Source organism: Lichtheimia ornata (assembly GCF_029851405.1).
Source record: "Lichtheimia ornata isolate CBS 291.66 chromosome Unknown scaffold00062, whole genome shotgun sequence".
In the NCBI taxonomy this organism is placed as follows: domain Eukaryota; kingdom Fungi; phylum Mucoromycota; class Mucoromycetes; order Mucorales; family Lichtheimiaceae; genus Lichtheimia; species Lichtheimia ornata.
This window is the reverse complement of record NW_026695382.1, coordinates 70,113-84,550: the sequence shown is the minus strand read 5'-3', so window position 1 is coordinate 84,550 and position 14,438 is coordinate 70,113. Positions and strand designations below refer to the sequence as shown.

The following is a 14,438-nucleotide window of genomic DNA, read 5'->3' as shown; positions in this document are numbered from 1 at the left end:
AGTCAAAGGCAATCGGATCAAGGCAATTGGAGAGTTGACATGATGGGTTGAAGCAGGACAATCGTTCGCAGGTGGTAGTTGTATACTTGAATGGGGCAACAGTTGGGAATGGGAGGAAGGGGGAGAAAGGTGAGAGTGGAAGAAGTGGAAATTAAATAGGCGGACACCTCTTGTATAAATATGCATGAACACTGTACACCAATCCTTGATATTGAGATTGCTCCTCTCTCGCACCTCAAACTTTCACACAAGATGCTCTTGGGTATTCTGATCACAATTTTCTAAAAAAGACCTCATGTTTCATTTGAGAAAATTGAATGGGAGGGTACAATGTGGGATTTACTATGGACATCATCGAGCCCCTAAAAAATTTCACTGCACTTCAACGCAGCATACTTTTAAGCAATGTCTTGCAGTGGATCGCGAGGATATCGCAAGATTGCATTTTGGTGCAGTGCATTGCTGAGCTTCCTATATAAATTGCACGGCACTGATGAGCTACCTATTTTCAATGCAAGGCATTGCAAGGCACTGATGAGCTACCTGTATACATTGCAAGGCGTTGCTAGGCATTGCTGAGTTACCTATATACATTGCAAGGCGTTGCTAGGCATTGCTGAGTTACCTATTTTCAGTGCAAGGAATTGCAAGGCATTGCTGAGTCACCTATTTTCAATGCAAGGCATTGCAAGGCATTGATGAGTTTCCTGTATGCCATTGCAATGTAGTGCAAGGCGATGCTAAGCTCTCAATAATATGCATATCGATATCGTACGCTGAAGAAGCAGTATTGGTAAGTAGAAAACGTATGACCGAAAACTGATTTAATTATCATTGATACAATAAAGGCAATACAAGAATGTGATTATGATGGATTATAGATAAGTAATTTGCTTATGGCTTGTAGTCACCATCCTCGTCAGCGTCGTTGTACCCCTTGTACACCATATTGCCGCCCGCACAAACAATTTCAGCATCACTATCAGCTTGCTTGTATTCTGCGGGAGTCCTCGTAGTTCTTTTCGGCCAACTTACATGATCCTCATCTTGAATACGTAGCATGTTTCTTATTCCCGCAGACCATTCATCTCGGCACACATCGTGATTAATTAGATATTTGCCGTAATGTCTACATCCATTGGTGTCCTCATACACCGTAGCAAAGTCCGGCACTACATGTATGGGCCGAAGTATTTCTTGTATCGGAAAAACCTCGTATCCATCGTTTAAGGAGAGTGGTTGAAGTCCACTGGCATGGCGGTGTTGAATAATAGTGAATGTTCTCATCAAACAAAGCTGAATTTCCTTCCCACTTTCATGCAAAATGACAGTAAAAAAGAGTAACACTTGGCCAATTCGGTTGTAATCCATGGCAACGTAATCGTACCGCTCATGCCCAAAGAAAGATGCGTGCGCACGCACGACCCACTTACGATCACCGCCATCGTCATCTGCCCTTTGTATTGTTAGCTGCTGATACGCATTGACCTATCACGTTCATTAACATTTTTTGATCCATGGATCAGAGTGCGATTGTAACATACCTTGTTGCAATCGTACACCCTTGTATGATTGTTTGCTTGTGTCAGATTAAGGCGCTTTTCAAAATACATTTTCAAGAGATCATCAATGTCGTAGCAGCAGGGCCTTACTCCAGCGAGTACCATGATGTTGACAGGTTTCGAGTAAATCTTCGAACCAAGCGTATAGAGAGGATTCGATAACACAATATTCAATGGTGTATGCGGATCTTTATGGTAGTAGGTATCATCCAGCAAATCACGATGATAGACATAATCGCTCATCTAGCATCATAAACGCGTTATACTTGCAATTTGTTGAGTAAATAGTCATTCTCATACCTGCTTTGTTATATCACAATGTATCCTATTCAGGTGTTTTGCAGGTCTTTTGGAATCCAACCGGTGCTGCCTTTCAGAATGTGTTGTGCTGAAATTCGATATGGCGCCAAATTGCCTGATGTCATCAGCATACTTTAAAAGCGCATGATTCTTCGGGAAGCGCATTTGACTCTGCAACGAAAATGTGAATAGTGATCCTTAGAGAGCATACATACTTTGAACTAGTAGTAAGATCTTTAAAACAACTTACGCTAGAAAATGGTTCCATTATAGCGCTGTGTTTGTAGTACTTTTTAAGCGATTTCTTCATTGCGGAAAGCGAGCTCTCAGAATGCTCTTTTGTGGTTGCTTGATGAAAGAAATCGATGAAGTGTCGAAATGTTAGCGCCATTTGAAGCGGTACAACGTCATGTATCAGGCACATGATAACCTATCTACAGCGCTTAATCGTTTGAGAATCAAATTCCCCGTTCAGCCATACCTTCATGTGGTCACACATTTCGTTGAACGTTGGATTCTTAAAGAAGCTGAGCAGGAAGCCATTATTGAACCGCTTTAGATTCTCGTAGGGAGGCAACATCTTTGCTCTTTGATATAGCTATTAGTAGATCCTCATTGCGTGCTACTCTACATTGACAAGATACCTTGCGTTGATGATGTTCGTCGTTCCAGTGCTTGCTTCGTTGAGTGATGATTCAAGACACTGAAGTAAATGCTTATAAGCACCACCAAGCTGATGTAGGTCATCAACGGTAAGCGATGCATAAATGTCAAAAAGTGGGACCTTCCAAAAGGCATTCTATGTTTTTGTATACGTAAATAAGTATGTGACTAAAGCGATACTATTGTTAGGATGTTACTTGTATGGCATGGAATGAATGCCTCCGCTCTTCGAAGTTTTTCCTTGCAATCGATGTCATACTGGATACTTTTGCATATAGATGCTTCATCATCTCCTCCGTTCGCACAGGAAGGTTCTTACGATAACAATTGAATTCGGTGTATGGGGTCTCACACCGTGGACATGGGAACTTTGTACTTGCACTTTTGATACATGCAAGCATTCTTCTATATGTTCGTGCTGGTAAGCAACGTTTACGTACATGAAAATAGACATTTAATCTACTTACTGTTCAGGCAGGTCAGCAGTGTACGTTGCAAGAGCCGGTACGCATTTATAAACTTTTCCATTTGGCCCCTTCATGGAGTATGATTTGATCCTTTATATAGTAAAAAGGTTATTTGGTTACTGTACAAAATGAAAAAGTGATCCTTACATGTGGTCGTCATCGTACTGAAATGGCTTTAATATAAGAGAGATACAGTAATGGAACACCGAATACTTGGCTTTGATGAACCATGATGGAGGGCTGCCTTTCCAATCTATGCATGGAAGGTACGCTAGCAAACGACTTGGCCGGTTTTTGCTTTTTTCACGGATCTCGGCAGGTATATTCCCTATAATTATCGTTGTAAGTTGTATCGCTATAATCAAAATGAGAAGGTCGAAGTCATTTGGTACATACCAAGCTTCAAATAGATAGGCCAAGCTTTTTCACGCATATTTCCGGTAATGAGTGTTTGGTCCGATGCAAGCATGATGCTTAATATCACGCACTCTGGAAGCAACTCCTAAGATATAGTCATCATTCAACAATTTCATCGGTAGAAGCCCTCTTGTTTCAATGCATAACATACCTGGAGCTTCTCCCACCATATACCGGATTCAAGTCCTTTATAAGTCCTAACTCCATTTTTCATGCACACTTTTGGTTTGATAATCATTTTGTCTTCGAATGCCGGATGCGAGAAAAGATGTTCGCATACATCACGGATGTTCCGATACACCAGTATCAAAGGACCAACAACGTCATGGAATTCAGATACATGCTTTTCTGGAAAATCAGGAACTTGGGAAAGGTCAATACATTCGTGGGTAAAGGGCTATGTAAATCAATATCAAGTTAATAATGATAGTACATAGCAAAGTATAACCATCATACGAACAAGTATTGAACATGGGTCAGCGTCCTGGTGTAACCTGCTCTTGAGCTTTTTTAGCGTGTTCGTTGACAGTGCACTGCCAGCACCTGATTCTTTTCCTTCGTTGAAGGCGGTTTCAACTAGCTCTGCAACCCTGAATCATGTACACAACCCAATAAACAAGTGTAGTATACATGATGGGAAAATTTGTTCTCACCTTTCATACTCTGCACCGGATAGATTCAAATCAAAGGCCACTGAAGCTGCTTTTTGTTCCAACGGTGATAACGTGCCCCTTGGTGATTGTATGTGGCCTTTGCTTCTTTTATCCTGGTAGGTCGATAGCCGCTGGCGTTTGTGTCGTGAGTCTACGTGGCTTTGAGTATCTCCTTGTAATGGTAACCTCATGTAATATGCGTTGATCACTACCTTTGTTCATGGAAAACGGCTGAATGTTGTCGATAGGAGGATGTTTGGCTGAAGAAAGAAATGTAGAGGAAAAGAAAGGATCAATCCGTGCCAAATACTTATGTCAAATATCATCTCGGGTAACACCCGTTGATCTTTCCCTTTCTTCCCACAACATTCACATACATTGAAAGAATGTCAAGTAAACGACAAAAAGGTGAAATTAATAAAAGAGGGGACTGAATTACTTGCTCATTTGTCGTGTTGAGCCAGCTTTGAATGTTACAAAGACGAACAAACGAAGCCCACAAGATACACGAACCTCCGCCAAACGCTTGGCTCTCGCAGACAAGAACAATCAACCCTGTGAAAACGACGATACCGAAAACGCTCCTCCTTTACTAGCAACACCACCACCTTCGCAAGGACGCACATCCACACCAGAGGAAGGCACCAGCAGCACCAGTGATGCCAGCGAAGTAGAAAACGGGAGGTAATTACATTGGGGATATGGATTTGCTATACGCAAGTTCATCCTTTCGCATTCGTCGCGCTAACTATAATTATACAGTTCTCATGACGAGGCTGAGCATCAACACCACCACCACCACCAACAACAACAGCCTTTGCAACAACTACAGGTCAAACACATCGATGACAGCCGATTTTATTTTTGCGTTGCAGAGAAAGAAAGTGATACCAACAAGCTGAAAGAGGGTGTCCGACAATTCATATACCTTGAAAACGCGTTCCCAACGAACGAAGAGTGTGAATTGGAATGTGTAAAACTATGCAGGAAGATCAAAGGGTGGGATGATGATGACAAACGACGCGTTATTGTTTCCAAAGAAACTTCAAAGATCGTAAGTGTTGTCAAAGATTGAAAACAGCAGCTGTTTCTTATTGATTACATTAGTTTATGAATACGGTCTCCAGCACTCGCAGCTCTTTACAAACAAGTATGAAAAGGGCGTTGCTAGCATTTGAGTTCGATCCCGAAAATCTACCACCACCATGCAAGATGCGTTCAAAAAAACAATATCGTTACCTAGTTGATGGAGCTAGGTTTGCAAGAGCAGGGCATCGAGCAGATGGTGGTTTGCTACAGAATGAGGTGCTTGGTAGGCTTATACATATCGTCTTCCACAATACAAAGGCGGGCCCATGTAGGTTAAAAGCAAAGAACGACGTTGTATCAAGGAATACAATCACTTTGACTTATTGTTTGGTACGTGCCATTTACCTTTTATATGGATGTTGTATCTTTAAAACTGGATAATAATAGACTTTGTATGCTATGGTATCAGCGTATCCCTTCAAAGTGCCAGATCCCAGGATGAACGATACTTTCAGACGGCAAGATGGTTATTGGCTATGGCTGTACAAGCGTACCATGCAAGGAAAAGGAAATGGTGATGAATGTATTGATTGGCAAGCTGTCCATCAAGTTCAAAGTAGCATCATCGACAATTTATCTGATCAAGGCAATGATGGCGCTCCAGAATCAAAGTTACTATATCAAGCAGCAATCAAAGATGGAGAATACGTGTCATCAGACGAGAATGAATAAAAAACCCACCATATAGTCTCATTCGATGTACGAGATTTTATAAGGATGAACCAATGTTTTTCAATAAAAATAGGTAACTCAGCAATGCCTAGCAACGCCTTGCAATGTATACAGGTAGCAATGCCTAGCAACGCCTTGCAATGTATACAGGTAGCTCATCAGTGCCTTGCAACGCCTTGCAATGTATACAGGTAGCTCATCAGTGCCTAGCAACACCTTGCATTGAAAATAGGTAGCTCATCAGTGCCTTGCAATGCCTTGCACTGAAAATAGGTAACTCAGCAATGCCTTGCAACGCATTGCGCTGCTCTACAATGGGAAGCAATTTTTTCTTTGCTGGAAGATGGAGGTCGGAAAGCAGGTCAGCGCCAGATTCATGATTTATCGAAATAGTACGTATTACCTTGGGATTCGCCATCTCGAACGTGAAACTGGGTCAGAAGGTTCGCTGGGACATGCTGTTCAACTTCATTCATTTAAAAGTCGCAGGCTTCATTGTGAAGATTTAGAATGCGGGGGTGTCCAAATGGTGGATAAAGGGAAATAAAGAGCGGACGGTCCACCGCCCCGAAGTTGCCCACCTCCAACTTGAAAATAGGTCAGCATGGTGCTCTCGAGGATGCTGATCAACTTTTTCCAATAAAAACTTCATGTTTCATTTGAAAGCTTAGAATGCGAGCGTCCAAAAGTTTGAAAGACGGAGACATTCGCAGACCCTGCGATTCATTAATTTTCATGTTTGCTGTTCCAGCGTAGCTCATCCAAATCGGCTCGGATCAAGAAACTTGAATGATGGAAATGCTCGGCTGGAGCAGGAGAATCGTTCCCATGCAGTGGATTTTGCAACAATGCTGATAGTGAGGAATTGGCTGATAGCGCGCGCCATATGGACTATTATGGATAGACCATAAAGTATAATCCATCAATCCTTCCAGTCATGCAAAGTAGCTGTGTTACACAAAGAAGTCCCTCTGCATCTCCGGCTGTATCAGGGTCAAGCTACTTCACAATGAACAATGACCACTTTTCATATAGCATCACGCTTACAACATAGTAAAAACATAAAGACGCCTGTATCTCAAACCTTTACAATGAAGTGTGGGGTCTTTAAGAGAACAAGCTGCTCGGCTGAGCCAAAGCGATCTTGTGTCAAAGTATGAAGTTCATCGTGGCCATTCCCAGATTTCGCAATGTCGCCACCAGCCAAACTGGATCTGGGGGTCGACCTCTTCGACGACGACGACCAAAAAAATATTTTTTTGGGCTAGTTGCGACATTGAACGTGAAACTTTCACACAAGGTGCTGTTGGCCAAGCCGAGCACGTTGCTCTATTCAAAACCCCACGTTTCATTGTAAAGTTTGAAGATACAGGCACCTTTATGTTTGTAAGCGTGATGCTATATGAGAAGTGGTCTTTGTTTAATGTAAAGTAGCTAGAACCTGACAGAGCAAAAGAAGCAGAGGGTCGTGTTGTGTAACACAGCTACGTTTGCATGAATGAAAGGGTCAATGTATAATTACTTTATGGATCATCTAGGAACAGGCATGTATTGCTAGCTAACGGCCACTTTTATCCAATCATCATTGTTGCGAGATCCACTACATGGGAACGATGCCCCTGCTCCAGACATTCATTTCCATGATTAAAGTAGGTTGATCCGAGCTGATTTGACTGAGCTGCGGTCAAAGAGAGATTACATCACTCTGGACATCAAGCACGCTCGATGTAGATCAACCGATGTAATCTTGTGTGAGCGTAACTCAACCAAATCAGCTCGGATCAACCTACTTTAATCATGGAAATGAATGTCTAGAGCAGGAGCATCGTCCACCTACAATAGAATGCACAAAAGTTGGGAATGCACAAAAGTGGCTATTAGCTGCCAATGTATGACATCAAAGTGAGGGTTGCGTACCTGTCATGCATGGTCCCTGAAGTCCAAACTTTTTAACCCAGTTACACAAACACGTCCCTCTGCATCTTCGGCTCTATCAGGGCCTAGCTACTTTACATTAAACAAGGACCACTTGTCATATAGCATCACACTTACAAACATAAAAGTGGCTGTATCTCCAAACTTTACAATGAAACGTCGGGTTTTGAATAGAGCAACGTGCTCGGCTTGGCCAACTGCACCTTGTGTGAAAGTTTCACGTTCAATGTCGCAACTAGCCCAAAAAAATATTTTTTGGTCGTCGTCGTCGAGGAAGTCGACCCCCAGATCCAGTTTGGCTGGTGGCGACATTGCGAAATCTGGGATTGGCAAGCTTGATCGTGAAACTTGCACCCAAGGTACAGTTGACGAAGCCGAGCACATTGCTATAATAAAAACCCCACGTTTCATTGTAAAGTTCGGGGATACAGGCACCTTTATGTTTTTACTATGTTGTATGCGTGATGCTATATGAAGGGTGTCTTGTTCATTGTGAAGTAGCTTTGATCCTGATACAGCGGAAGATGCAGGAGGATTTCTTTGTGTAACGCAGCTCTTTTGCATGATTGGAATGGCCAATGTATGATACTATATACACTATCCAGCAGCAGCTTCTAATTGGCAGCTAACAGCCATTTCTTCACAATCTGCACTGGTTTTCATTCTATGACATGTGAACAATGCTCCTGCTGCAGACGCTTATTACCATGATTCGGTTGTCTTCTTACAGTACGAGTTGATTTGACTGAGCTACGGTCCTACAACGATTACACGATCACCACGAAACATCAAGTCCAGCAGATCGAATCCATTTCAGTCCCATATAAGCAAATCAATATACATTGATGATGAAGATGTTCCTGTACCTATCCTATAGCATCTTAGTATGATAGAGTCCTTTGTATTGTCCAGTGTAAGTAGCTTCTTTAGGTGACATTGCTGACGATGGGGTTGTTGAGCCTGTTGCAGGGAAAGAGACACACGTACATCAAAAACGTGAACAAGTGGTTGCGTGGTATTACATTAAATGCTTACTTTACACAGTGCCTTGTTTCCATTGTGTGGGTGTGGTGTTGGAGAGCCGTGTAGGCTTGGATGGGGAACTGTGTTATGCAGCGGAGTGTGATAGCTGCAACATCAGCTGCACTGGATGGAGACCGAAACACGCATTTTGCTTCTTTTATCTTTCCTCTTGCATGTACTTGCAGTATTTACTTGTTACTTTACTGCTCCTTCTTTTATCAGTGCCGACGTTGGCATACAATACCCTCATTGACGTTCTCTCAAGCGATGCACGATTCTCAACACTGATTCGCCATTTGCAGCATGCGCGCCTTGTTCCGGAACTGAATCGACTTGAGTCGGGTACCTTGTTTGCACCAGACAACGATGCATTCGCTCAATTCAATGGGGACATGACACGAGAAAAGCTGCTATATCATTTGCTTCCAAGTGGGTTGACAACCAAAAACTTCAGCCATGGTCAGCTTGTCGAATCCAAATATGTTCGGCCTCGTATGCTTGGTCCTCTTGATCCTGGTCAGCGTATCAAGATTACAACAGACAACGATGATATCTGCATCAACGAGGCCTCTATCATTCAAAAAGATGTCTATGTCAATCGCCTGACGTATATCCAAACAATCGATCAGGTGCTTGTTCCGCCTTCTACTCTTGGTAGGCCATCAACAACAACGATCAAAAAGAAGCCATTGTGTGTTAATCCTCATTGTTTGTAGATGAGATCTTTCGCAAGGATGAGCTATTCTATGGTCTATTGGAAAAGTCAGGTGTGGCATCCATCTTGAAAGAGGAACGGCCCTTTACTATCTTCACGCCTCATCAAGATGTCCTGGATTGTTTCAATGCCATCGAGAGAGAATACATGGTTGGCCCCTTTGGTGTGGATGATCTCACGTCCTTTGTTCAGTACATGGTGATGGAGGATGCAATGTATGCTGCTGAGATCTCTCAAAAGAACGCATCTTGTAAGTTTGGTGATTCGCTTATAGGCTACGACTTGGTTGTAATACTTTTTTTTGCAGATGACACCCTTTCAGGAGAATCACTCTCTGTACAAGCTGATAGCGATCATGGAAGCATCAAGGTTAATGGTGTTACTCTTTCACAAGCCGATATCCTAGCAGCCAATGGTATGTGTGATGGATTTATTATAACTTTATGACATGACGGTGCTCATTGCTACCGTTGCTAGGCGTAATACATCGATTGGCGCATGCATTTACTCCCCCCAGCTTGACATTTGATCAGCGGAAATACCTATATGGTCTCAAGGCAACCAAGTTTGTGGCATTGCTCGACAAGTACGGCCTGGGTCATTTTTTGAATGAGACGACACAAAAGTATACTTTTCTCGTCCCTGGCAACGACGCCATTGATGATATCTCGGATGACCAGCAACACAAAGATTGGCTCAGCTATCACGTGCTTACTGGAAACTTGACACCCGATTATTTGGATGATGGTGCATTGCTAGCAACCGAATTCGTGTCGCAACAACTTGGCAACGTGCCACAAAGGGTGCCAGTACATATTCACGCAGGCTCCGATACATCGACAAGGTGGATCCGTTTCGGTCAATCTCACGTTGTGGGTGATCCAGGTAAAAAAGAAAAAGCGAGCAACAGGTTTTACAATGGAAGATGGGCTGATATACATTGTATTGTATAGTATCGGTGAATGGTCATGTCATCTATCAAATCACCGAACCTCTTTCACTTCCTGGTGATATCATCTCAAGCATTGCCATCGATCTCGACGTTTCCGCCTTTGTTGCCAGCCTTTATGTATCTGAAGTCGCCATGGATGTCATTGATGCAAAGGGGGTTTCTTTATTCGTGCCATCAAATGACGCTTTTGAATCACTCGGCCTTATTGCACGTTATTTGATGCATCCATTGGGGAAAACCACGTTACAAGAGGTGCTTCGTTATCACGCTGTTGAAGGATTGTTATACCAGGATGACATGCGGCAATACCTTCATGAGATGCCTACACTTGCCGGCAACAAGATTCATATTGGTCCAGGGGCAGATGACGATCTACAAATCATTGTCACCCAACCTTCCCATATCGCTGATCAACCAGCAACTGTGACCAGTAGCAGCGACTTGCTAGTGAGCAATGGTGTAGTGCACAAAGTCGACAAGGTGCTTCTTCCAGAACACATTTCTATTTATGGTCGTGATCTTTTGGTGGGTGCTCAAGCCAATACCATGCTCAAGGTGCTGGATGCAGTAGGCTTGCTGGATGCATTGAATCAAACCGACTATGTTATCTTGGCGCCATCGGATCGTGCTTTTGATAAGCTCAATATCGAGGAGATATTCAATGACCCATACAGCTTGGAGCGATTGGCAAAAATCCATGTGCTTCCAGCACCATGGCAAGACTTGTGGCAAAAGAAGCACCATTTTCATCACGACGAACATGCTACTATTCTTTCGGATGACGATACATTGATATTCGATCAAGACAGCAATAATGGTGAATGGTCTATTCGCGTGAAAGGTCAACCTGAAGCTGAACCAGCAAAGATCAAAGCAACAGGGAGGATGTGGGATGCACATGGCATGAAAGGTGGTGTCGTGCTTATTGATACGGTGCTTATCCCGATACGTCGTGGGTTCTTTGGCCTTCCATGGTTCTGGTCTAATGTATTGGTTGGTGTCTCGTCGATGGTTACTGCTGCAATTCTTGGTGTGGGTGGATTCTTTGGCTACAAGTTGTATAGGCGTATTCGTTTGGGTTATCAACGCATTGAGTAATAGTATTACCCTTTTTTTTCATACCCTTTATGTCACGCCAACACACCCCGTTTGTTGTCAACGTGCCCTTTTTATACCAATTTGTGCCATACTTTTTTATGGATCCTCTAGGCTGCATACAAAAAGCCACAGTCTATAGTTCAATATAATTGCGTTGTAGCACTACATGCACATGTCGATAGTTAAAATGCGTTTTTACCGCCGCATAAACCACATCTTCTCATCTTTCTCTTTCTCTTTCTCTTATCCTATCCCATTGTTGTCAACATGAACAAGAAGGAACGCAATAACACACGTCTTTATCGGCTCTACATTGGAAATAGCAATTGGGTCACGTTGCCCCAAAAGACGACTGATGATTTAAATGCCATCTTCCAAAAAGGCGAGGCCACACGATATGAGATTTCACCTGGACTTTATTTTGATATCCTGCCAAATGACGTGGATTGTAATAGCAAGAACACGGATCTTTGTCGGTTGATGCGTGCGGATCTAAGTTATGAACAGCAGCAACAAAAGGATGATGATGATGAAGAAGAAGACCAAGAATGTGTACAGCAACAATTACTTTCAAGCTTTGTTAAAAAGCTACTTGAATCGCAAGGTACCATGGATGCTTTTCCACCCACCAAGAAAACGGATGAGCCATTACCACGTGTGCTTGATTTATCTACCCATCGTCATCTTAGTTTGGTGCCCACGCCACCCTTGGGTACATATGGTCGTCGTCCATCATCATCGACAGGGAATGCTACTGGTACAAAAACCTCATCCCTTGGATTATCCTCTGGAATGCATCATCAAGGATCTGGCAACAGCAACAGAAAGCGTAAAGGTGGAGGTGGAGTATCATCATCACCTGGTCGACGACAACAGGGATTGAACAACCAAAGAAAAGCAGCCGCAGCAGCAGCAGCAAAGCAAGCGGAACGAGCAATGATGGAAGAAGAGAATAACAAGGCCATGCTTACCACGATGATGAAAGAACATGAATTGACACATGGAACTGCTGGTGCTGCTGCAACCACAAGCCTTTCTCCTATGACTGCCCATGATGATGCCTATCCTTTCTATGGCATGGGGATGCAGCAGCATACGCATGAACAACATCATCCATCGCCTTTTTCTTCAGTGATGCTGTCACGTTATGAGAGAGATCTTTTGCCACCTTTACCTTCACTTCATTCAAGAGAAAACCAGTATTCTCATTGGTCACCTTCAGCCCATCATTACTACCAAAGACAGCAACAACAAGCCCATTCACCTATCATGTTCCATGGTGGTGGTGGTGGTGGCGGCAATGGTGACGACCATTATCATGGTATCCTGGACGCCCATAACCCATGGATGTCCCCTCAGCAAGAAGCAACAACAACCGGTGCTGATAACACAGATGATTCTTATTTCAACAAACCAAATTATATGGTGGCAGCAGCAGCTGCAGCAGCAGCTAATTTTTCACCCTTTCCCAATGATGCTGCTACTGAAGCTCCAACATCTTCACAACAGCAACAACACTATCATCCCGATCCTCCTCCTCCTCCACAACAATCCCCTACCGCTTCACATGAGACCCTTCTTTCCCAGGATGGTACCACCACTGCCACTACCACTACTTCATTTCCATTCCTGCAACCTGGTATCCATGTTGTGCAACAACAACAAACATTGTCTGAGGATGGACCTCGTTCCATTTAATGATGATGATGGGAGTCTTGAATAAATGTGTGTGCATTGTTTTCAATCAATCGAACTTTATTGGACAATGGTAGATATCTTGGACACTATTGGATACTTTTTGTTGCATGGTTTCAATGTATGGTTTCCAAGCATCGTTTCCACCCGTCAAATGCACCAAATACATGACAATCATTTGCACCTTGTCGAGATACCTGGTTTGAACGAGTTCACATAGATAGCGTGTCACTGTTTCCACATCTTCCTTTTCAGGATGCTCGGGATATTCATCCACCCATTGCTTCAATAATCCTCGAATATCATGCATCGTATGCTTGCCCATCAATTCAGGTTCTTTGGGAATGGTAATAGCAAGAGCAGGGGCACTTTCGGATTGCATCAACTATCATAAAGATACACAATCACAATGAGCTCGCTCCCCTCACACAGAAGGTGATGGTTACATTACCTTGTCATGCACCTTACGAAAATGCTCATCTCGAAGTTGTCGTTCTTGCATGCGTTTTTCTCGTCGATAATCAAACAGGATTTCTTGCTTGAGATCTAAATAAGAGGCAACATGACGTCAAAAAAGACAAAGAGGAAGAGTGAAAATGTAGGCAAGTAACTTACCGGGTGGTAACTCGTTCCAAATATTTACATCCCAAGGTGGCATTTCCTCTTCATTCCTTGCCATTCGAGCAGCTGTAGTAGGACTGGATGGACGACGTGAAGGGCTGGTATCAGGCATTAACATTTGTGTCAATGTACGTTCCCTTCCACTAGGACTTGCATATCCCTTTTTGATCCTCCTTGAGTTACGCTGTCGGCTATTGCGTGGGGTATTTGGAGGTACAGTACGTGATGGTGATAATTCATGCTGTTGGCGATGTGGGCTGAGTAAAGTAGGCTGTGGTGGTGGTGGTGGTGGTGGTGGTGGCGGCGGCGGCGGCGGCGGAGGTGGTGGTTCCACATGCTGGTTATTGGTCGTCGTCGTAGTCGTCTTTTGAGCTTTTGTTTTACTGTAAGTCTCCAAAACTTGTTTCCTTGTGCGTTCAGGAAGAGCAAGTAAGAATTCAGGATCCAATTGAGACCAAGGTGGTAAATCCGGTTGAGAAATATGGAAATATTGAGAAGAAAAAGACTCGGAATGTTGTTGTTGCTTTTGTTGTTGTTGTTGCTTTTGTTGTTGTTGTTGCTTTTGTTGTTGTTGTT

At 43.2% G+C, this 14,438-nt stretch overlaps 4 protein-coding genes across 4 annotated transcripts in view; 3 read left to right on the top strand and 1 right to left on the bottom strand.

Annotated features, from left to right (window-relative positions):
* Nucleotides 1-4,448: 4,448 nt before the first annotated feature.
* Nucleotides 4,449-5,823, top strand: O0I10_009951 (uncharacterized protein; the record flags this gene model as incomplete). Its single annotated transcript, XM_058489937.1, has 5 exons — nt 4,449-4,470; nt 4,527-4,746; nt 4,825-5,116; nt 5,170-5,481; nt 5,539-5,823. The coding sequence occupies 5 exons, from the start codon at nt 4,449-4,451 to the stop codon at nt 5,821-5,823; spliced, it is 1,131 nt and encodes a 376-aa protein (XP_058339297.1).
* Nucleotides 5,824-8,954: 3,131 nt separating this feature from the next.
* On the top strand, nt 8,955-11,546 carry O0I10_009950 (uncharacterized protein; the record flags this gene model as incomplete). The annotated part of the gene is made up of 5 exons (XM_058489936.1): nt 8,955-9,435; nt 9,498-9,746; nt 9,804-9,911; nt 9,974-10,381; nt 10,450-11,546. The coding sequence occupies 5 exons, from the start codon at nt 8,955-8,957 to the stop codon at nt 11,544-11,546; spliced, it is 2,343 nt and encodes a 780-aa protein (XP_058339296.1).
* A 267-nt stretch (nt 11,547-11,813) lies between these two features.
* Nucleotides 11,814-13,244, top strand: O0I10_009949 (uncharacterized protein; the record flags this gene model as incomplete). Its single annotated transcript, XM_058489935.1, has 1 exon — nt 11,814-13,244. One exon carries the CDS (start codon nt 11,814-11,816, stop codon nt 13,242-13,244), a length of 1,431 nt encoding a protein of 476 aa, XP_058339295.1.
* A 46-nt stretch (nt 13,245-13,290) lies between these two features.
* The window catches only part of O0I10_009948 (uncharacterized protein), a gene marked incomplete at both ends in the record, with an annotated part of 4,199 nt that continues 3,051 nt past the window's right edge, over nt 13,291-14,438 (bottom strand). Inside the window, 3 exons of the mRNA XM_058489934.1 lie at nt 13,291-13,626; nt 13,693-13,787; nt 13,857-14,421. Coding sequence (XP_058339294.1) covers nt 13,291-13,626; nt 13,693-13,787; nt 13,857-14,421 — 996 coding nt within the window. The remainder of the gene's footprint in view (nt 13,627-13,692; nt 13,788-13,856; nt 14,422-14,438) is intronic.